Consider the following 25,979-nt stretch of genomic DNA (forward strand, 5'->3'; position numbering starts at 1 on the left):
GTTCATTAATTTTAAAATATTTTCTTAAAACTTTTCTCAATTAATTAAACTGAAAGGTAAATATATATGAACTCAAAGGTATGGAAAAAGTTTTAATTTTATATTTAATTGCTTCACGTCATTTGTTCATACTCAAAATTTGGGTTCGAATTTCATTTTACTCCAAATTCTCTCAAATTTCGAGTAAAAGATGTTCCACATTCTTAAGTTATTCGGACGGTTAGGATGGTTCATCAAACGTCTTCCAAGAATCTCGCAGATATGTTCTATTGGGTTAAGGTCTGGACTGCGAACTGGCCAGGCTATAACGCCACCAAAATGATTTCAGATAACATAGGTTGTATGTGGTCGTGCATTATCCTGCATTAGTAAAAAATTTGGACCTATAAAAGGGGCATATGACACGACATGTTCTTCTAGAATGTTCAAAGTATAACGCTCACCATTAAGGTTCCCATTATTTATCACCACCAAGTTGGTATGTGCTGTTAAAGAAGAAAAAATCTATCTTGTAAAAACTTTTAAGACTCATAACGAGGGTGTTCGAAAGTTAATACAAACAACGAACTATTTAGTTAAGTAGAAAAAAATATTTATAAAATTATAGGTGTGTTTATTCTAATTTTCAATATTTTTAATGATCAAATATTTGTTTTAATTTGATCATTAATTAATTTTTATAATTTGAATTCGATCAAAAATGATTAGTTTTATGTATTTAAAAATACTTTCAAATTGTTATCTTAAATACTTTAAAATTTTATTTCTTTCTTTGGATTTTAACTTTCATTTTCAATAAATCCAATTTATGTGAAAATATATGAGTATAAAATATTCTTCATTTATTTTTCTAGTAATAATGAAAATTGTTATAAAATAAGTTAAAAATTTGTAACAATATGAAATTATAATGGCTAGTTAAAACTTTACGTCATTACGTCTAGTTCATAATAGTGAAATTTGTGCCAGAACATAAATGTACACGCCACACATTTCAAGTCGCTAATATTAATCCAACTCCCCAACTCCTGACTCCGGTCTCATTTGTGCCCAAAAACAAAACCGTTCGCAGCGATAACATCAATTGTACTATTGTTCCAGCGAATAATACCTAATTGACGCAATAACTTTGAACGAGTTAATTATTTCGTTACAGATTCTGTGCGATGCTGTGACTTGGAACGGAACATAATGGAGCTGCCCGCTTTTCTGCTGACTCTCCTGCTCGGCCAGGTCCCGTTCCTGTTCGCCGAGGATTGCACCACGTAAGTTATAAACTGCACAATCAGCATTTCAGTTTTACATGTAATTTTTTACCAATTTGCCCATGATACATAAAACAGGCTTTAAAAACACAATTTTAAATTTATCGCCGACCCCTTTTGAAGTTTCAAAGGGGTTCAAAGGGCGACATTTGTCCGACAATCGCGAATGCATGTTTATAAAAGCATTATTCACAAAGAGAAACGCGCCCCCGCATACGCAACATTAATTAATTGCCGAGTATGATTGACATTTCCGGTTTTCGTCGAAATATTACGTATTTGTCGTGGGATTTGCGAAAACTGTTGTGCCTTAATGTCCAATTAATATACAGAGAGCGGGATGGGACGCGCCCAGATGCAATCACGAAATTTACATCTTTCATTGTGCGGGGAACTTATAGAATTGTTAATGAAGGAAAATCAAACAAAGTAATGAGTTTTCCGTAGACATTCCTTTAAATGGAATATAAAATAGAGGCGTGTCTCCTCAACTACTGGAAAAATAATGTTTTCCGCGCGGGCTGAACGCAATTATGCCACGGAAAACTAGTTTGATTAAAGTCCTCTGTCTGTTTTACATTATTAAATTAGTAATCAGGAAGACGCTTCTTCTTGTTCACAAACATAAAAATTATATTCATGAGTAGTCGAAACAAACAATTTTAATTTAAACATATTTTTGATGGAAACTTTGTTAATAGTCAAGTCCTACCATTTTTTTGTTTCTTCAAAGTTTTTGCTATATAAAGTCTATATTAATATATTTTTGTTATTGAGCTGTTGGAAACCAAAGTGATAAATTGTGTTGGTTTAGTTTGTGCATGAAGTTTAATGGCAAAACTAAAATAGGTTGTTGCATGTAAAGAGATTTTATACATATCGTTTCCACTTGTTTGAACCCTCTTGGAGCTGACAAAAAAGTCCTTTTATTCCCACTCGACATTTATTTAAAAAATTCTTGGTTTTCTCGTCTTGTTTAGATCTCTCAAATTTTATTACATTTATATAAAATATTTAGTATTCCTCCTTTCTTGATATTTAAGTATCAAACTGCTTTACAGTCTATGTTTTATATTTTGTTAAATTTCTACATTTATTTCCTTATTGTTATTTTTAGATTTGAGATAATTAATAAAAAATGAAAAAAAATTTCCGGAAATATATGATAGTCAACAATTGTGAACAATATGAATTTTATTATCATCATAAATGCTCAAACTTTTGAGCAATAATTGATTTTAATTTTGTCATTAAATTTTATGTATAAAATTTTCTCATAACTTTTAGAATAAACTAGATAGATAGTAAGTTTTAATTGTCACATTTTCAGTTTTCCGTTAAAACTGACAACTGAATTTATATTCGAAATTTGATTTAACAGCTAGATAATCCGTGCTCGTACTCAATAACTTATTTAATGTAAAATTCGATATGCCAAAATTTTACCACCAAAAATACATTTCAACAACTTAAATTTTTGTAAAATCTGTTGCACAATTAAATTGTAAATATTGTTTATGAAAATAAAAAACCTGAATCTGAAACATAGAATGTCAAAGCATTTTTAAAGCAATACAATGACATAATTTTTGAATGTTATTTTGTATTATTAGTTTGATAAACAACAAATTAAGCTTTAATTCTTTAATTTACTCATACAAGGTACTTTTATTTGCTATTTTTGCTGGAATATTTTCATTAAAGCATAATTCTAGACTGGGCGTGCAAACAAATATTCGAAACGAATATTTTCAAACCGAAACTTATCGATCTACGTCGCTTTATTTACTTTAATACGGGAAGAACGGGCCGAACTTTTTGATAGGTGCACCGCCGTTTGTATGACTGTATGACGGTTAAGAGCAGCTGAAATAACCAAAATACGCTGGAAGCGAAATAATGGAAGCGATATAGTCAGATAAATGTCTTTTATTTCCGTGCATTTTTATGTCTCGAATGATTTAAGAGTCGCATTTCGTGTCCGGACGTTTGTTTACATAAACACATTTATTTTTGGTAACGGACACAATTATCATTATGAAAATTGTATATAAATCATGTTATGTGATTGATATGATTATAGAATTAATACAATGAAGAAGAGAAACAAGATTTAAAATTTGTTAATAATTCTTTTATACATTTTCTTATTTAATTGATCTTTGATTTGAACTGAATTTATTTGAAATACTCCAAAAAATTTACCCATATATCTTTATATTTTTATTTCAAACTTCCTAATTTAATTGTATATACATTATTTAATGTGAACTGTTAAAATAATATTAATTTACTGTTGTTATTTATACATTATATAATATATAATATTATATTATAAAAATTATTAATAAAAGAATAAGAATTCAATTACATATATTTTTCTGAATTGAGTTGGACATAAAAATAAGAACTTTAATTTTGAAAGAGATTTTAATGATTAAATCTGTGTTATTTAATTTAACATTAACTCTTTTATATAATTTTGGCCCATTTCAGTGGCTTAGACTTGTCCATTTTTCGAATATACAATAAGTCTGTATTCCTTCATGCTTTTTGAATTGCTGTGATGAGTTCATTTAAATTAGTAAACTTTTGATGTCGAATTTGGTTATAAATGTGATCCCCCATGTTTTCTAAAGGGTTGCTGTTTGGATATTGGGACGAACAAGACAAAACATCGGTCCTTTAATCTTTTAACCAATCTGTCACAATTTTGATTTTGTATTTGGTATCGTTTTCATTTAATTCCATCATTTCTTCACTGTATGGAAGCAAATTGTTGGTTAATATATTCCTGTACATAAATCAGCCTAAGGGGTCCACACCACTATGTAGTTCTGTCCCTGTAATTTAAAATATGCAGAACCATCATACTTTTATAAATTAAATTTAGACTCATTACTAAAAACCACTATTCTGTGGTCCAATAAGTCCTACGCAAGTCAAAATTGAACTATTTCGTAGAAACCAGAGTTTTCTTTTAGGTCTAGAGTCCAACTCTGATCCACTAACCATCCTTTCATAGTCTTTAAACTAATTTCAGTAAGTTTCATTTGCTTTAGTTGGCTTTAAACTCAGTTGAGACTAAGATTCAATTGATTTTTATCATTCAAATTATCCAGACATTGATTTTTTTCCATAATTTCATAATTATTCTTACTGTTTCACTTCAACCAATGAATAATTATAATAAGACCGCTAGTAAATAATCCATATAAATTCACAGAATTATATTATATAATATAATATAGCTCATATTTTTAATAAATTTTAATAAGTTGCTGTAATTATGGCCACTAGTGTATATAGGGTGATTCACCAAGTTATTCATTTGAAGTTTATGGAACACGGAAAAAGTTACATTTTATCTTAAAACAATAACTATTCATCATTTTTATTTTTAATGGAATACCAAGTACATATATACATAATTAAATAAAATAAATTAAATATTAAACTTCTGATTGTATAATATAAGCATTCTATATAAATAAAATTAATATTAATAGAGATTTTACTAATATAACGATAATTTTCTTATATGTACTAATTATTATTTAATTCATTAGTATCATCCATAACACACTGCTACCAAGAATTAAATTCTCTTAAAGTTTATTAGTTTTATGTTTTAAAAATTTTATTTTTTCATATTCATATTTTGAATGTTAAACCCTTTTTTATAATATATAAAACCCATTAAAAATACAAAAATATAAATTATTATTATTATTATTATTATTATTATTATTTATTAAATATTTCATTTCATTATTTCAATTTTCATAAAACATTACGTTTAAAATATTCAAAATTTATTCAAAAAGTGTAATACAAAAATATATTTATTAACGTACATTATCTTTTAAGTTTTTCCTTCTAATTTTAGACACAATACAATACGACTAATAATTATTCATCAGACAAATATTTTTTTTCAAAGTAAAATATAATATGCTTTATAACTGTACTTTAATTCAAATTTTTACTGCAGCTTATAGAAAGATAAAATCAATTATAACTAATTGCGTATTTACAGAGAACAAAAGTGCACCCCATTTAATAGTAGATCTGGGACAATACAAGGCGGCTTAAAATTCAAAGTTGCTCAGACGACTAATTGAAGAGAGCAAAACAAAGAATTTTTGTGAGTCGCAATCGTGCAAAATTAATTCCTGTTTACAAGGTAGAATGTTTTCATTCCTTAATTAATGCACTCAAATAATGAAATGTTTAAACCGAGTTAATTAGAGGGATCCCGGTCAATTTATGAAATGCGTTGTTTGCAGAAAACTAATTCGGATTGTCCTTATTTTTCCGTTCCGTTTTAAGTACAAATATAATCGTCATTTAACGGCACTGAATACATTAACCTGCGCCACGGCACCGTCGGCGACCATATTATACAATGGAACACCGTGAATAAATTTCGGCTTGGCAAAATATTTAAAGTGCTTTCTCACTTTTTTAATAAGAAAAATTTTAAATTTCAAAGTAGATACTTTCATTAAAATTCAGTTAGCGTCGTTCAAATATTTTTTATTATTAACATAAACGACCGAAATTCCGTATTCGAAGCGGGGCACATCCGCCAGAGAAACGTAATAATGAAGCCGTAAGAAAATGCTAAAATATGTAGGACATGTTTTACTCATCTACAAATACACGAAATTATTAATAATAAAAACACAGACGTATACATAAATTTCTTTTATGTTTTTGTCCCTTTGTTCCGAGATGAAATCTCCAGTTTTTAAGATAAATCGTCCGTGTTAGCATTAGCCGGTGCCAAATTAGTGTCCTTCTTATTTATCCTTCCGTTTTGTTTCGTGTCAAGGACATTTCCACCACATTTAATGTGCACAAAGACCAAACTCGACTTGCAGCAAAACTAGTGCGCAAATCAGCTTATTTGCACCAAGAACTTCAAGGAAATTCCTTTATAAGCCGATTCAATTCATTTTTCAATTTCATCCCGGACTTTTATTTAGATCAAATACCGTAATCAAGGAGGATTGAAAACTACAAGGTGCACGTCAAAGAGTCATTGTCGTAAACGGTTTCCGTGAAATAGATTGCCTCGTGAGGCATACAAAAATCAATTTTTAATGAAGAGTCCGTGCAATCATCTCGCGCGATTTATCTTGATTTAATCTGCCCGCCGCCGGGGGAAAATCCGGACGAGATCACGATGCAAATTCGGCAGAAAAGTAGGTTGGACGGATCCGTTTAAATGAGCCAATTTACGTACGGAGGCGCCCGAATTTCATTTGCTGCAAAGCGTCAACGTTAAGGTGCATAACGCGAGATAAACCGGGGAAATTTTCGTCCAACTTATGGTTGAATTTTATACAACGTTAGAGTGTGAGTTATTGTCCGTTATGCCGGGACGAAAATCATTGTTTCCTCTTAAGTAGTTACGACGTCTTATCCTTATCTCTATACGGCGGATTTATGGTAATGAGCAGGAAAAAGGACAATTGTTTGTGCTTGCGATCGCGCTTTCGGTGCACCCGACGTTCAAGCAAACTTGTGCCACATAATCGTTTCATTAATTAATACGAAAATTAATATTTTAAACTATTTAGTGAAGCCATTAATATACTAAATACCATAATGTTGTTTAATTAAATTGAATTCAACGAACGTTTCCAATTAGTTACAACATAAATATTATCAATCGATGAAAACTTTAAAGGCCTTAATTTAAGTTTCAACGTTTATAACTACGTGCATTTATTATCAAATTTACAAGCCACTTAATTTTCCTTTCGGAGCGGCAAAATCCCACGTGCTAATTTATATTTCAGCTTCGCTAATTCGCGAAATTAAAAGTAAATTAAGTTTAAGGTAATGGGCAATTAAGAAATTTATAGTGGTTTACATTGGATGCGCTTCGAGTTCTTTCCAATGTTCTAGCTACTTCCAAGGAAGTGTAAATTCCCAGACACTAGAAAAATTAAGTTGGCGTAAAATTAATTAATCAAAATTAAATCACATTATTAATATATTTTTTTGAAAATTAAGTCAGTCAGTAAGTGGATTTATAAGTTTTGTTATATTTTAATTTATAAAAAAATGTACAATTTTATAAAATATAATTTTATATAAAAATGTACCAGCCTGGACAGGATGTAGTTTTTGCATTTTTTGTAAATATAATCTTTCACTATAGTACAGTCAATCTGTTAAGTTTCTACGCAATTTAGTTTGTTATCGGCAGACATGTAAATAAAACAATATCAGATGAAAAAACAATTGTGTTAGAAGAAGAAGTTATTAAAAAAATCCACAGTGACGGGCTTAAGTATAATGGGTTACCAGCTAGAACTTTTTCTTTTTGAAGCTACGACATTTGATACTGATATTTTCATCTAATATTAATCTCTATTTCTGTTTATCTCATTTTTAAATTAATTTAGTTAGTTAATAAAATAAAATATGAAACAATTAAAAAAAAAACAAAAGAAAATGTACCGCTTGACAAGAGTAATATTCAGTAATTTTATTTTTATTTTTTTCCAAAAATGTTGATAAACTCAAGGTCTAGTTTATGTCTGTAAATTATGGTACTGGAAAGTTAATTTTTAACCAATTTAATGAAGTATCATTACTAATTTACCTAAATTTTATACAGGGTGTTCGTTATTTACGTTTGTGTTGTACATCTTAAAAAATCAACACTTGTTATTTTTATTGAAACGCAATGTCATCATTTTATCATTTATCAAAATTAAATTATTAAAATATTTTTAGATTACTATAAGCATCCACTATACATAAAATGAGTAAAATTTAATTTAAAAATATAAAAAATAAAATAATGAGTAATTTAATAAAATTTTTAAATTAAATACAAAACAAACGCCATCCATGACATCAGAGAAATAAAAAAATTGTTCATATCTTTCTTCAAATTTTTGACAATTTATTTCTTTCGTATATTTTAAAAATTTCAAATTATTTTTTTCATATTTTGAATTTTAGAATCTTTTTAAAAATAAATTTAGTCCATGAGAAAAAAATATGTAAATTATTCTTCTATTTTTATTTAATTTATTTTTGTTGTGTTGTTTGGTACTTTTTATATTAATATTTTATTAAATATCTTGTTTATATTTCATTTTTTTCCTTTAATACTTAATTTCTGAGTGAATATTAAACATTGTGTTTAAAATATTCTCCTAATTTTATTTAAAAGTATTTTTACACGTAATAAAACAACAACAACGTATTCATTCGTCAAGATAAATAATTTTTCATTAAAGTACAAACAAAACAAAATATATTAACCAATATAAAAAATAAAAAATAAATTGAACTGCTCCGCAAAGAGGCACATTTATGAATATATAATAAAAATAAGCTACAATCGATAAACAGTAAATAATTCAGCTTGTAGGAAAATTAACTGAACCTCGGTTTGAACTCAGAAATCCAGTCAAATCTGACGAAACAATAGAAATCAAACTTTTTTTAAATTCTCTTTCTAAAAAGAAGTGGAGGGTGACTTAAATTCTTATGGGACCAAGTCTTCAAAGTTACTACTTCAATCAATAAAATTAATTGAAATGTACCTTTTCTATACTTGTCAATCTTCCTGCAATTATTCTTGATGTTGATAGCATTTCACAGGACATTTCATCAGGAAAAAAATCTTTGTACGTACTAGTTTAAGTTATTCTTTTTTGTATGGAAATTATTACTTTCAAAAATTATTTTAATATTATTTATTATTGACTAATTTAATAAAAGAAAGGTTTGCAATTAAAACTCTTTACCGGTACACCTTTTTTATTAGTATTCGTAAGATAAAATAACCCTCGAGGTTTAAATAATAATAATAGGTAGCAAAATATTACTTACGTTGATATCCAAATGAAGTAAGTATATGATCACGTGTATTACTTCTCGTTTTGTGTGAAATTAAAATATAAAACTATCATAAAAACAACACAAATGCAGTACTGGAATTCATGGATGGTTTCTTTGAATAAACAATGCCAAAAACCTTGTTAACATAATTAAATTTGATTGTTTAATTTTCCAGCTGTTTGACCTGATCTAAACATTCTAAAAAGTCTCCCACACTGATCTTCCTCAAAATATAAAGAAATGACTTTTACACTTGTTTGAAAACTCTAGAAAAGTAAATGTGGATGAAAATACCGAGATAGCAGGCATCTCAATTGAATGAGAATATTCCATTTGGATATGAAAAAGCTTTTACAGAGATACGTAGTATCAGTACCCAGAATTTTTTAGTTTTTAAAGGTAATATATATTAACAAAATAATGTTTAAATAAATTCGCAACCACCATATAAACCTGAATTAGTATTCAGTAATTTCCTGGTGTAAAAATTGGTTTAGTGGAAAACAATTTATCTCTAATGATGGGTCCATTGCCTAATTGAAGGGTTGAAGGCAAATATATTAGGGATAATAAAAAAGCTTGAAAAACTATGGTTTATCGACTTGAATTAAACATTTTCTTCATGTCAAAGGACAGTACCTATCATAGTACTTGTTTAAATTTCACTTCTTACTGTGTGTTGTTTATAATCTAACTATTTCAGAGAATAAATTTATTATAATATTTTAAATTATAAGCATTAAAAATATTATTGTTAAAAAAATAATTAAATTAACTATACTTGAGTCGACTCTATAATTCGACGACATTTGAAAAACAAATCGTTTCATCACTGACTAAAAGATATGTTTCAAATTGCCTCTTAAAACTCCTCTTGTCGTTAAGAATTCGTGAGTGACGCGAGTTCTTATCGTTCATCCAGTTCGCTGTAAATTGCGGCGCAATCTAAATTAATGTAGTTTCTCAACAAGTTCCGGCATATTTTTCTCAGGTGATAAGGACGGCTTTCAGCCCGAAATAAACGCGTAACGGGCGCGGAAACTTCCTCCCCTTCGCCCGGGCAAAAAAATAACACGTTTAATTGTGATAAAGATCGCAAAGTAAAAAACGCCCGGAGATGGAGATAAAGTTCGTTTGTATGCACGACCACCAGTTGAAGTAATTGCGGCTTTATTAGTATTAATATGTGTAATTCTTTTAACGTTATATTCCCTGTGTGTCTACTTAAAACTAAAAATGGACTTAAATCATTTTAATTAACCACGTTTGCAAAAATAATGGGCCAGTGAATGCGGACAATCGCTTTCAGGGATTCCTTGTGGCAATCAATTCGCGCCCGATGCGAAATTGAACCGCGACCCCGCACGAATCGACGCGAGTATAAATCAAGAACGTCCGTGGACATGACCGTAGAACAATGCAACAATGAACCGCGGGGGCGAGATAAACCGGCCGCCGATCGGGGGAAGAGACGTCGGACAATGGACGAGGCACGCTACAGATTCCGCCGCGCAAACTATTATTCCATTCATCTCGACTATCAAAATGCACGAGCTGAACACATTCGAGATAGTCATTTAGATAAGTGGCACCGGTGTGCATGGCGACGGTGTAACAAGGAGCCCGGTTTTCCGATCGTTATTTTCGACTCGGACAGGCGGTTATCTCTGGACCCCGCGACTCGTAAATTCACACCCCACAAACTTTTTTTACTCCGTTTTTATTTCGACTGTTTCTAATTGCCTGTTTCCAATTTTCGCAAATTTAAAATATTTTAAGTGTCTTTTTTGTCCAACAAAGTTATAGTTTGAAATTTCTGAATAAAATTTGTATTTACGGTAGTGGTCATAATTATAACAATTTATTAAAATATATTTAAATAATGAGCTGCACCACTTGAATTATATGCCTTATTTATGATAGTTTTCTCTGTTATTGTAGTGTCTACTATGCAACTGGTGAATCTTTTTAATTTAAATAAAAAATTTAAAATAATTTTTAAAAATTGTGTACTTTATTATTTTTCAGTAGACAAAATTATAGTAACTTTTTACTTTATAGTCTTTCATTGCTCTCTGCGAATTTAAATCTATTGTTTACTCGTAGTCTTTTGATTATTATAATTAGTTAATCATTCGTGGAAATGAAACTAAGAAAAATTATAATTCAGCGTTACCAAGACTAAGAGAAACAAGAAGAGATGCCTAAAAGTTTGCGTTTAATTATGTCGTTTCCCGTATTATTTAAAGATAAATTAATTTAGAGAAACCGACCAAGTGGTAGCTACGAAAATATTTGTCTGAAATCGAAAAACTTGAGAAAAGGCGATAACTGGATAATGTCAAAAACAATTCAATTTTATCGTCAATTGAAATTAAAGCCAACCTGGAGCAAATAGGGTGAAATTAGTTCAAGGACTGTGAGAAGGGAGTTTGTTTGATTTCAAGGTCTACAAGGAAAACCAGGGTTTTTACTAAAAATTTGAAAGTCCTATTTTTACACCCACTAGACCACAGAACATTGGGGACGAGTACTTTTTAGTGACAAGTCTAAATTTAATTTATAAAAAAATGATGAAATATCCTATAAAACAAAACTATGCAAAAAGTTTGTAATTCCACAGTAAAACGTGATATACAGTAACGCACAAAATTAGAGCAACTATCTTAAATATTAAATAAAATGTTAAAAAACTAAATTATAATAAATTTATTTAAGGCCGCTACTTTATGTTCCATATATTTTTTACGTTCAGTAGGAGAGAAACTGTTTTTATTCAATTATTTCTAAATCCCAAAAAGATGTACGCAACAAAATTAAAGCGAGTCGAGTATTTTTCAGTCGTATTTATATCTTTCATACATGAATATTGTGTTTAGATTAAAAACAATGCTCAATTGTCAACATTTGTTGGCGGATTTAAAAAAATAAAATTATTGTGGCAAAATCGCAAAAAGTTATAGGCGAACAGTTTCCTGCATGAAAGGAAGTGGTATTAAAAACAATTAAAAGGTTTCGAGCTCATGAAGGTCTGGAGAATCGAAGACGAGGTGGGCAGAATAGAAAAACCTCCTGAGCATTAGATCGTTGCATAAAAATGTTTATTAGAAATAATCCAAGGATATCTGCAAATCAAGTTTTAAGAGGTTTAGGAGATAAATCAATTAGTTCAAGGCCAGGAAGACGTCCAGCAAAAAAGCACACAGCAAGAATCGAAAAGCAAGGCTTCTTTTCACTCGTAGGGGTCCGAACTGGACAGCAAGAGATTGGAAAGTTTTAACACTTTCGGAAGTGATGGTGGACAGTTTGTTCATCGCCCTAAAAACAGTAGATAACCATAAAATATGTTACAATTATTAAACATGGAGGTGGCAGTATTATGGTTTGGGGTTGTTTTTCAACTTACGGTATGGGCTCGAAGCTTGTTAAAAAATGGTTTGTTCAACAAAAAATCAATGTCTTAAAATTGCCATCTCAATCTCCAGATCTTAATCCAATAGAAAACTAGTGGGATATTGTGGTTAAGAAGATTAGACCAAATTGAAGATTGAACAAATCAAAAATGTTTGAAACAATATGGACGAGGAAATAATTTCAATTTAATCTCATCTATGCCAAAAAGATATGAGAATGATACAGTCAATAAGTATACTGGACAAAATATTAAATATTAGGTCGTTTACGTTGGATTTACTTTTTTTAATTCTTATGAAGAGTCACTCTAATTTTATCGCGATTAAAATTGATAATTTTCTGGTTTATTTTTTTTTTGTCATAGTTAACATGTCATGTTTCGTCAATAACTAACATAATTTATATATGTATATAAAAAAAGTCGCTCTAATTTTGTTCGATAATGTGAGTAACTTTTTATGATATAAGAATATTACACTTTTGATAATACTGTATAAAACAGAAATAATAAATGAATAATACATATTTTTCTTTTTTAAATTGTTCCGTTGTCATAAGATTATCTAACCTTTACCTAACCTACTCTCTTAGGAATAAGATCACAAAATACTATAGAAAATTAAATTAAAAATCATTAAAAACATTCTAATAATTGAACTATTTACATTGTAATTGTCTATTTTCAATTTTTATCACTACTCTGAAAAGTATGAAAGCCTGTTTTTTGTAGTTTCTATGTTTTTGAAATTCAAATTTATAGAAAAAAAAGTTAATTATTATAATATAAAAATACTTTACATCAATGTTGATATCAAAATTTGTTAGAATGCATTTATTTTTAAAGTAAATTAACAAATAAATACCTTAATAAAATTTAAAAGGGGAATAAAATGAAAATGCAGTCATTATTTCCTCTAAAATTTTTAACAGGAAGTGACAAACTAAACATTTACAATTATAATAATAATAATTCATATTCCCCCTGCAGTTGAAACTGTACATTACACCCTTGGAAACTTTTCCGAAACCCCCCCAACACCACCGTGCACTAACACTCCATCACGACGCGAACGTATTTTTGCACCGCCGTCCGCAAAAGTTAATTCTTTCGGGGGCGGCGGTGTCCGACGCATTAGTGCCCGAACTAACTGAATTATGAGCCGTGGCGCGTTTTATTTGCGGCCCTCCTTAACGATGCGTTCATGTTTTATGTATCTCCAGACGGTTCGACAGCGGCGGCGGCGGCAACGGAGGCGGCGTTGACCGTTAACAAGCGCCCCCGAAATAAATCACTGCGGATTTTCTACCTGTTCGAACAGAAAAATCTAATCGGGAGCTCATTAATATTTATCGTTTTCTTTTTGGGGCTTGTCGGGTAACGAGGGCAAACCTGTGAAAGTGTTCAAAAGTTATAATAATTAAAAAATAATAGTAGTAATTTTTTGTTTTAGTTGGTAAAAAACTTAATTAACTTAAATAATTGAATTTAAAACTTCACATTTAAAGTACGAAACCGTGTCATTTATGGACACGTTCAATCTACAGCGTATGTCACTTAGTCGTGCCGAAAGAATGGACTGACAGTGAAATTAACTTTGTAAATATTCACTTGAAAAGGGGAACTATGTTTTCATCAGCGTTATTTGCACTTTGTATGTAGTGTCTCTGGACAAATGAATCTTGTCACAAGATCACAAATTACAAAGAGCTCTCAACCATATTAAACATATTTATCAAAATATACTGATTAAACATTAAAAGGATATATATTCTGAAATAATAATACAAATTATTAACGATTATTTATGCTTACCGAAAACAAATTAACAGTTTGCACAATTATACCCAGTCGCTTTCCAATAATTAATAATAGTTATTTCACAAAGTTCTCTAATCCACGCTCAAGCTCCCTATTTATTTCACGGCAAAGTGAATTGTTAATCGTCCAATTATATAATCTGTGCATTACGGAATTACTAGCGCCCGTCAATAAAATAAATTGCACCAATTACATTTTATTTTTAGGGAATTGCTTCTTTAATTATAAATAGAGGTAAGAATGTTCACATATTTATGGGCACTGATGATAAATACATCTCGACTAAATCGTTTCCTATTCCTATTCCTATTCCTATTCCTATTCCTATTCCTATTCCTATTCCTATTCCTATTCCTATTCCTATTCCTATTCCTATTCCTATTCCTATTCCTATTCCTATTCCTATTCCTATTCCAATTCCAATTCCTATTCCTATTCCTATTCCTATTCCTATTCCTATTCCTATTCCTATTCCTATTCCTATTCCTATTCCTATTCCTATTCCTATTCCTATTCCCATTCCCATTCCCATTCCCATTCCCATTCCCATTCCCATTCCCATTCCCATTCCCATTCCCATTCCCATTCCCATTCCCATTCCCATTCCCATTCCCATTCCCATTCCCATTCCCATTCCCATTCCCATTCCCATTCCCATTCCCATACCCATTCCCATTCCCATTAATATTGCAATATATGCAAAAATGAAAATAATGATCAAGGCGCGTTTAACTAATAAATAATCGTAACACACAAAGAATGAAGAGTTTGTTTTTATTACTTATCCGGTCCTTAATAACGTTCCTCCAAAGATACGCCAACCAAACTTGAGCACTATTTATCTTTTAAATAACTTTGAGTATTTCTATGCAGCACACATATCACATTCCCATTGCATAACTCGTAGAGCACTTAAATTAATGAACGTATACGAAAGCTTCGCCCTAAAATAAATAAAACTCGTCGTACAATGCCACTTGTAAAATAATAAAACGAATGGTTTCATTGCTTTTGAACTGACAATCATTCTGAACCAGAGATGCGAGAGCATCACAATTCCCTTTGATAAATAATAATCATTATTAATTACAGCGGAATGGTTAATTAATTTCTCACTGCCGTGGCGGCATCGTTGAAATCCATCCGCACAATTATTCGCAATCGGCGATTGAAGCGCTAATTGCGGGAGAAAAAAGTGCTTTTATCGGTGCTTAATGAAAAACAAATGTCGGTTTTCGTGTAAGATGTGCACCGGAGTTATTCGCCTTGGCAACTTGAAAGGGCAATTTCCCTTTGAAGTTGCCGAATGCAACACAGACATCGATCATTGCGGAGCCTTTCCAGTTTTATTATTAGTTCGAATTCGTGGAGAAAATAAATTATTTCGAATCAGACTTTCTCGAAGTTGTTAGATTAATGTTTCCTTTACAACTTCTTAAGCACTTTATGTTGCTGCTTTCTTTTAATTGCGTTTCTTATCAAATAAAGGTTCCAGTTGTTCATTAAATCTCTTTACGGAACGTTCCCGAGTTATTCACCAGCTATGGAGGCAATTTATCTAATAATTTTTTTGTCCGGAGCCGTTTTAAAATACTTTCGGAACGGCAATTAATTCGTTCAGCATTAGCGTAGCGATTATTGGACGCATATCTTTTGCCCAGAAGTAGAACGAGGATTAAATTGTATTCACAACAATAGCGTCCCGCATTTAATTTAATTGTATTAAATTAAGGTCCCAAAAACACCGATCGTTCAACGAATACAAATGAGTTTCAGAAGTGGAGGGTGCATTCTTTAATTTTGATCATTTCTTAATGCCACCCCCGAAATTAAGTTTGTGATTGAAGGTTTAATCGAATTATCATGGCGTTTTATTTTTCAGGTAAGTCTTTACTCAATTTCCAAACTAAACTTTGGTAAGTTTTCCAAAACAACAGGATGGGAATATTAAAATATTCTTAACGAGATTTTTTAATTTCGAATAGAATGAATTTCAATTTTAAATTTGCTCTTATGTCAGGACGTATAAATATGCATAAATGTTAAATTTGACCGAGCGGATATTAAAATCCAAATTAGCCGAAACAGTGGTTGCTTTAACTGGGTAGAATTTGGAGCGAACATATGTAAATTGTAAGTTTTAAAATGCAAATCGCATTCGCTGGTTGTTTAATACGACTTTTATAAAGTAGATGGTTTTAGTGCGTTCAGGTTCCATTTTTATTAAAAACACTATTGCAAAATACAGGGCTCGTACAGTTTATGGTTCTTTCTGAACTAAGATGTTCAGTTTATGTTTATGGCGACATAAACAGGGGACATTATTTCTTCAGTCGTAAAGATCCTTTCATAACCATTCGGTCTGTTCATAGTCTTTAAAAATGTTTTGCTTGTTTTACGTTTGATGTTAAAAATATTATAGAGGAATGATGTTTTGTTTTGTTGGAGCATTTCGAATTAATGGGTTTGCAGGTTTATAATATTACCGTAAAACGGGTTGTTTGTTCATAATTTAGAAATAAATGATACACGAAACTGTTTTTAATAGGTTCAAGAATTATATATTACAAACTTTATTTTATACTCCTGGTAAACATTAATTCAAACTTTTGTATTTTTTATATACACTATCTTTTACTAATTACCTTAAAGCTTTAACAAGTACAATTTAAAGTCATGACCGATACTAAAGATTTCATCTACAACTTTAAATTTATAATATAACAACCAAAATATTCCAATATACCAAAGAATATTAAAAATCTTAGATAGAAGCCACATAATATTTGCACTCCTTAAACATTCTTCCCTAGTTTTGGTTTCTTTCAAAAGACTCTTTTTCGCAACTATAAAAGCATTAGACAGATATTTTTTGTTGTACACAGAAACCATTTGTTTATATTTGCCAAATTCTTCTTTATTACTCTTGGGAATTTTAGCATCTAGAGCTAATACGTTGTCATTTTTGAATACCCATTCATGCATCATAAAATATTGCAAAGCCATATTTGCTATGTATATTTTCCTATTGATTTTCATTAAAGACATGTCCGATAGATTTATAATCTTATTTAAGCCGTCCAAAAGCAATGCTGGCAACCACTGATAAAAAATTATCTTCAAATGATAAACATAATAATTCTTGCAAGTCAAATTAGCCGTGGGATACCAAATTATGTTGGCAATGGGCATAGACTTGCTCAAATCGTACGCCAATCGATGTACTTGTTCAATCGTAACCTCCATGATTCTATTGTTGCTGCAATTAAGAACGTTAACCTTTAACTTATCTTCTTCGAATTGGCCTTTCTGCCAGGCGGATGCGATGATCACTCTGACGACGGCATCCACGGGCACGAAATCGCTCTGAACGTCCGGATCCGAAAACATTGCACGCAGAATTCCAGTTCCTCCCACCAAAATCATTCCGACCGGTCCGTTAAAGTTGTCGATCCATCCAGGTATCGGTTCTTCGGTGCTCGCTATTACTATGGAAGGTCGGACAATGACCGCAGGGATTTGTCCGGTGCACAAATCGCTGATTACACGTTCGCTTAGCGCCTTGGTGAAGGTGTAGGTGTTTGGGAGCGCTCCTAAGTATCGCTTGGTCAACACGTCCATGGTGAAGGAGTCGTAGTTCTCGGCCAGGTCGATGGCTTCCCTCCAATCGGCGTGGGGTGGGTAGATTTCCTCCAGGACTTCCTTTTGGTCTGAGTGGCAGTAAGTGGTGGATATGTGAACGAGTACCGTCAGGTTCTTTATGTCTTTGGCCAAATTCACAACGTCCCTTGTACACCTAGTGTTCAGAAAAATGGCGTCTTTCAACGGGTCGTCGAATCTTACCGAAGCTGCTGCGTGGAATATTATATTCACTTCGTTGATCAAAAATTGTCTGTCGGCTTCGTTAAGGCCCAGATTTACTTCTGACACATTTCCGTTTATTGGGATGATTTTCTTTAGTGCCTCGGGATTTGTTTCCTTCAGTCTATCGAATAGTACCATGTCGAAAAATTTTGCTAATCGTTCATGGAAAGTTTTGCCGTATTTTGGTCGGAGCAAAATGTATATCTTGCCAACGTCTTGACACGATCTTAACAGTTTTTCCATTATGACTTTACCTAAAAAACCGCTGGCGCCGGTAATAAAAATGTTTTTACCTTTGTAAAATTCTGGTATATCTTTCATGATTTCGTCACTGTTCATTTTTGGTACTATTTTTAAATTTAACTCTGTTTGAACTGTGGATATACTTATATACTTGTGCTATGTTAATATAAAGTACGTAAAAAATGAATGAATAATACATGTTCTTTGTCAAGAGGTTGAAGAAAATTTATTTGTCAACATAATTTACAAAGGCAGACAGGTTAAATCCATATGCGTAATTCATAATTGATAGTCAAAATTATAACAATACATCAGAATTCAATTAATTAGAATTCAGTTATTTTTGACATTGTATATCTAAATATTTAATGTCACTTACATTTCAAGAAAATTATAGATCTATATATAGATTTTAAATTGAAAATTTAATTTCGAGAATGTTGAATACAAATAATATAATCATAAAATGAACATTAAGTACAAATTAAATTAATATTTAGGTAAAATTACAGTTACAAAAAAATAAATTAAAAAGTTTTAATAGAAATTTATGAGTTGAGTTAAAAATTGAAATGAGCAAATTAGATTTAGAGAATATAAAAAATACAGATAAATAATTTAAAATTACTATTAAAGTTGTAAAATATAATTTTAATATTAAATTATATATTATACATACAGTGGTGGTCATTATTATAGATAATTTTTCAGTGTTAAATATTTTAGCTATTGCTAAATATTTATTGATTATTTAACAGTTAAAATAATATTAATTAACTATTGTTGTTTTATACAGTATTATAAAAACTACTACATTTTTATTCTATAAAATGTTTTTTCTGAATTGAGCTAGACATAAATACAGCAACTTTAATTTTAAAATAGATTTTTAATGATTAAATCTGTGATATTTAATTTAACATGTTAATGTTATTATACAAAGTGTTAACTTTGTATAATTTTTTTTTTTATTTTATAATTTTGGCCCATCTCCTTGAATGCAAGTCTAATGAGACTGATCCTAAGCAAGTCAAAATTGGACATGGTTGGTAAAAACTGGGTTTTTAATATTTTTAATATATTTTAAGTTGTTGTAATTATAGGTACTACTATATGTACATGTAATTAAAAAAAATAATAAATTTTATTTTTATGTCCAATAATACAAATTCTCATACTTCGTCAATTTCCACCAAAATCACAAACAACAAAACCCGACTTCATTGAGTCACTGTTCCATGTTGCTTACGGCCGTATTTTTATCGCCGGCAATATATCGAAAAACAGAATATGATGGTGGAGGTCGCGATCCGAAATCAATTTGGCATAGCGCGTGTTCGGAATGTCTCACCATTATTGTCGCCATCCGAGGTCTTCACGGCGAACGGCCAATCAAACGGGGGTCGACACATCACAATGCGCTGAGTGTGCAAACATCGTTACACCCTCTTCCCTTCAATGATTCCCGACTCCACTAGGAAATATCCACTCCCTCATAAGCTGTATTAAGTCCTTCTACCTCTCTTGTGTTTTTTTACGTTCCATAGGGACGCAACGAAAAAGTTATTGGGGTCGAAATTACTTGATTTGTCCGTAACACTTCGTCATTAATAAAATACGTTGGATATGTAAATCAGGTTGGGTTTCAAGTAGCTCCGAATTAATCGATTAAATCGTGCAAATCGCAGGGTAATTAACCTGCGCTGTACCGGCCGTAATTAATTATAATATCTCGGAAACTGGCGGCGCATAAATCTTGCACGTTGTTGTGTTACGGCTGCGCCTACTGCGTAAACAGCAACGTTTAAAATCCCAAAGTAGCCATAAAACACGGCTTTACTCCCCGCATGATAAATTCAAATTATGTACATGGAACCATATTAAGGGCGGACGCGCACGTGTCCTAAAATTGCGAAAGCAAATTGGATTAGAACGTTTGCGGCGCCAATTTACATCGAACAATCCGAATATTACAACGATAAATTACTGGATGTGTAAATTATATCGTATATTTATTCATAAAATATATTTTTATTAACTATAGTTTTGTTTTAAAATAAAAAATATTCAGATAAAATTCTAATCTAAGAAAATTATAAAATATTTTATTGTTATTTTAATATACAAAAATTATTATAATTAATTATTTATAAATTATTTTATAACATTTATTCATTAGTTAAGGTAGTTCTGTGGAATTTATGTTTACTAGTACCGTTCAAATGCTATTTAATAAATTTCTATTCTATGAAAGTTATAAAATAAATTATGGTTATTATAACACAAAATCTGGGACATTTTTTTACAATAAGTGTTAAAAATTCGAAAATTATGTATTTTTATATAAAAATTTTACTTATTTATAATAGTTTCTTTGAAAATATTAATAATTATTAGTTCAGATACGTCTCCCGAATTTACTTTTATTAGTAGTACCCTGTTAATTTAATTCACCTAACCTAGTTTAAAGGTTTTTTAGTTTAAAAACTACCCTTATATTGTACAGGATAGCTTCAGATTAAACCCAAACCTAGAAGTTTATAAATTAATTAATTAATGGTTATTTCAAAGGTATTTTATCTCCCCATTGGCTAACAGCTTTATAACATTGTCAAAATTTGAAAATTCTTTGCCTGTATGAGCCGTGTCGTTGTGACGACAAAATCCGCCATATCGAACGCGCTAAGGGGAATTTTCCCACGGCGAAACAGCATAACCCAGTTTGCACGTATTTGAATAATTTTCCTATGTCATATTTAATGTAGGCGGCGGGTCTGATACAATTTTATTACGGGCGGCTCGACACATTGCGCTTTGTCAATGCCAAACGGACCCGCAGTGGATTTATAGCTTCCACATAATGACGGCGAATGCAAATCCTACCTGGAGGCCGTACCGTATGACGTCGATGAATTAACTGACAGGCCGGTTTGTAAATTACTTTAAAACATTTATTTATTGGTTATTTACTCTCGACACTGCCCATATTTTATTTGCTTGTTAAATTATGATGTGTAATCGATATGTTACTGTGGAATTTTAGGCAAAAAAGTAGTATTTTTGGCTTTAATTGTCTGTTAATTAAAAATGCACATGTAAATCAACAATTACAACTACTATACAATGGGTAAAATGCCTATAATCAACATGGTCCCATTATTATGATTCAAAAACACACATTTAACAATTTAAATTGTCTACAACACAAACAATAATAACATGATCTGTGTTGTGTATTGTTGGAAACAAATATCGATTGATGTACGATAACGGGGAATAAATAATAAAGACGAGACGAATTCCCCACTAATTTCCATTTAGAAAGAGTGCCGATTTATAAACTTCGCCACCGCCAAGCCGAGTAAAATCGAAGGGTCCGTCGCGCCCCCTGAAATAAGATTTCATTTGCGGCCGAACCCCCCCAGACATTCGAAATCAGCATATTTTTAAACTCCGGTTTGCATTTTTATTGGAGTTTACGTTGGGGATACTATTCCCGGGCATCAAATCATATTTCACGAGATGCGGCTCTCTTAAAAGATAAAATACACAATTCCCAAGTAAATTATTGTAAATTTAAGGCGGCCGCCTCCCCTTTAAAAATACCATCTCCGCATTCCACCGGTTTCTTTTATAGACGAAATATTTCAGGTGTAAATATGAGCCCGGAATCGTCTGGGAATTTTCGTTGCCTCGCACGACTTTTCGTCGTGGGGAATGAATTTTTGCCTCGTAACATGCTGGGATGACGTAAGAACACTCACATAAATATAGAATCAATGTTTGTATAAAGTAAATTATCTGCTCGTTCAACCAGCTTACTAAATAATTCTAATTAATTAATATATCTAGAATATGTATGTTAGTATACTGCTCCTAGAAATTAACGCACCACCTATAATTTTGTTAATAAATTTTTCTATTTAAGTAAATAATGTGATAGAAGCGTTTGTGTGGTTCGAAGGCCAAATGAATTATATGCTCAATGTAATTTCGTAAATACCTTATTTAGAAGGAGGATTTATGGTGTGGAGAGGCATTTCTTTAACACCGACACCGACTTGGTGATGATAAATAATGGGAATCTTAATGGTGAGCGTTACAATTTGGACATTGTAGAAGAATATGTCGTGCCATATGCACCTTTTAACTAAAGTAGGATACTGCATAATTTTTTACTAATGTAGGATAATGTACGACCACATACAGCTTGTGTTTTCTGAAATTATCTTGTTGAAGTTGAAATTAATGCTACGGCCTGGCCAGCTCGCAGTCCAAAACTTAACCTAATAGAACATATCTGGTACAATCTTGGAAGGCGTTTAAAGGACCAACCGTCCGAATAACTTCTTCTGCATGAAATTTGGGAGGATTTGGATCAAAATGAAATTCGAACCCAGATTTTGAGTATGAACAGAAAATCTGAGGTTTTCATTCGTAGTAGAGGTGGAAATACCCCATATTAAGCTCAAATTTTTATTTTTATAATCATGAAATTTTGTTTTCTTTTTTAGAAAAAAAAGATTTTTTTATCAATTATAAATAAAAACATATTTTTAAATAAGTATACAAATAAAACGTGTTAATTTCTTGGAGCAGAGTATCTTAGAACCTGTTCATTTTATAACTGAGACTATTCCGATCAGATAATTCTGTTTTTCAAAACACCGACATTGGTTTAAGGTTTTGCAAGTTAGTTCTCTAAATAAACTGAATTATCTCCTTGTTTAATTAACTTTTGTGACGGAAACAACCCTAGCCGAATATCTTACTAATTATACCGCGAGTTGTAATTCGAAAACTGTCACGGGACAGGTCTCAATTTTAATTAATATTTTAATCGCCTAACACTAACTCGTTATAATTACAGAAAAGTTCATTAGCGTTGGAATTTCTCTAATCAAAAATAATTAAAAAGATTTTCAACGGACTTATTTTATTTACGTGTGTTTTCTTGTCTGGAATCGACGACGAAGGAAAAGGAATACGGCAATAAAATGTCTTACGCGTCAGGTATTTTTATGATCATTCGCCCCCAGTACACGCCGCAAAAATTTAAAGGGCGTCAATAAAGCGTTGTGAACACAATAAAAATTGAAATTGTCAAATAAAATAAGTCATTATACGTTATAAGCCATAATTTGTCAGTTAATAAATGTCAGTACGTACTACAAATTATTTTTAACTAACTTATAAAATAAACAGTAAATCACATTTTTATGATTGTGCATAAAGTCTTTTAATAACTAAATAATATGGTACCTTTATCACTTGGATAAAATAGCAAACAATGAGAAAATTCTCAGTAATAATTCACAACCACTTAAAGATTACTTTAACTTGCAATCAGTTTTAGTGCGAATTTTGCACCGTCCGTCATTCCGTAATCTCGCAAGTGTAACGCGACCATTATTACATTTTTAACGGAATTTACGGCTTCTATTAATATAAATTAGCACCAAGACAATCCTCGCAGTAAATTTTAATTAAGCAACTTAATGTTTCTTGCAAAAAGTGCGATTAATATGAACGGCACACACGCGAAAAAATAAAACTAATTATGCCCGTAACAGCTGAATTCTTCCGCAGCGGGGGCGTTATGACTAACGAGGTGTTATACGAGAGGCCACGGTAACCGTATCATTTCCACTCGGTTCTCCGTTTCGCTTTTACGGTGAACAAAAAAATGGCGATCGTGGCACCAAACGTCCCGTAATCGGGCAAGGTAATCTGGAATAAAGCAGCGTCCGCACTGTGTTCGTTTGGAACATTATCGACGAAAAAAAAAAAAAAATGGTGAGTTAGGCGGTTGGGGGGTTGTTCAACTGACTGGAAGTAATATTCGCGCCGTAGTTCGCAGACAGAACACAGGTTTCGAATGGAAATGGAAATTGGAGATTAGCAATTTGATGAGAAAGGTAAAATGCGCCATTTTTGATGGAGTTTCAGGAATTTTTCAATTTTTTAATTAATATGAAATTAATTTATTATTCCGTTGATTGTTTGTCATGAAAATTTTAATTGCCGAAGTTAAACCGTTGTCTAATTTACATTTTACTTCTTGAGTATCCGTTATGAATTAAATTTTGATGACTATGAAATCGAATAGTCGACATATGACAAATATCTTGGTGTTATCCTTCACTAATAAGCTTGTTTAACAAGTATAGTGTGTGAAAGCTGAGACGAAGGACGTTATCAGGAAATTATATCCACTTTTGTATTGAAGCAACTCTACCACCCTCCCTGTTAAGTCAAGAATCACTCAGACCATACCGAAGAGTCAGTTATCTTACGGATCCTCTGTTTGATGATACGTATACAATATTCAATTTACTAAACTTGAAAATGTTGAGAATGTGATACTTTGTATGGCAATTAAAATGCTCTAGATTTGGACTTTCAAAAATGAAACTGAAAGAAGTTTCGTATACATATTTTAATACTCTTTACATCTTACTTTTCCACCCATTTATATATTTATATAATTCCTGAATTTGTATATTAAGATATTGGAATATGATAATGTTTGAAAAAATTAAAAAATAAGTTTCCTTGTTCAAACAAAAAAAGTTGCTTTTCAAGATTTTACAAATTTAGTGCTAAATAATCAATATTTATTTTTTCCAATTTCTACAAGAAATACTTCTTGATAAAAATACGCTTGTGGTCATAGTTATAACAACTTTTAAAAATATTTTATATAATGTAAACTGTTAAAATAATAACAATTTAATATTGATGTTTTATACAGTATTTTTATAACATTAATGATTAAATCTGTGTTATTTAATTTAACATTAATTTGATTTATAATTTTTATCTCCGTCACAGATTTATAGGCGCAATTCTACATATACTACAAGTTTATTTTTTTTTGAAGGTATGGGGACAAAAGAACCCCCATCCTAATTTCAGTAGGTCCCATTTCCTCCAATTATGTTTTAATTTCAGTTGACGATAAAATTTTATTGTTTTTTAACATCTGAATTATCCAATTATCGATTTTCTCTAAGTTTTTTTATAATATGGGCATTGATTGACTTATTTAGCCATAAACTCTCACCTATCTCTTCTGGTTTCTCTCGGACTTTATAACGAAGAATTAATTTTTATTTTATTAATTACAGTTTCACTTCCTTTAAAATAGCATTAAATAATTATAATAATCAAAAGACCAATAGTAAATAATCGATTTAAATTAATAGAGCGCAATAAAAAATTATAAACTATTATTTTTATATAATTTGGTTCATTGGAAAATAAAAAAGTATGCAATTTTTTGAAAAAATATAATTAGATTAACCAGTTGCATAGTCGACACAACAATAATAGAAAAAGCAATAAACATTTAGGTACTGGCATCCAATTCAAATAGTACAGCTCATAGTTTTAACAGATTTTAATATATTCCTATAATTATGGCCAATACTGTATATATTTTTCCTTTACTTACTTTTAATTCAAAACTTATTTGAAGTGTTTCATCCGAATTTTCA

General features: G+C 30.9%; 2 protein-coding genes across 2 annotated transcripts in view; one reads left to right on the forward strand and one right to left on the reverse strand.

The window, feature by feature from the left end:
- Nucleotides 1-25,979, forward strand: part of LOC109599705 (C3 and PZP-like alpha-2-macroglobulin domain-containing protein 8) — a 148,314-nt gene that overhangs the window by 18,955 nt on the left and 103,380 nt on the right. The window contains exon 2 of the mRNA XM_049964454.1: nucleotides 1,157-1,265. Within this exon, the coding sequence (XP_049820411.1) occupies nucleotides 1,192-1,265 (74 nt within the window). The 5' untranslated portion in view covers nucleotides 1,157-1,191. The remainder of the gene's footprint in view (nucleotides 1-1,156; nucleotides 1,266-25,979) is intronic.
- On the reverse strand, nucleotides 16,933-18,561 carry LOC126264858 (fatty acyl-CoA reductase 1-like). Its single transcript, XM_049964455.1, has one exon. It carries the CDS (start codon nucleotides 18,556-18,558, stop codon nucleotides 17,020-17,022), a length of 1,539 nt encoding a protein of 512 aa, XP_049820412.1. The 5' UTR covers nucleotides 18,559-18,561; the 3' UTR covers nucleotides 16,933-17,019.

This window comes from Aethina tumida, chromosome 3 (assembly GCF_024364675.1).
Source record: "Aethina tumida isolate Nest 87 chromosome 3, icAetTumi1.1, whole genome shotgun sequence".
Lineage (NCBI taxonomy): Eukaryota > Metazoa > Arthropoda > Insecta > Coleoptera > Nitidulidae > Aethina > Aethina tumida.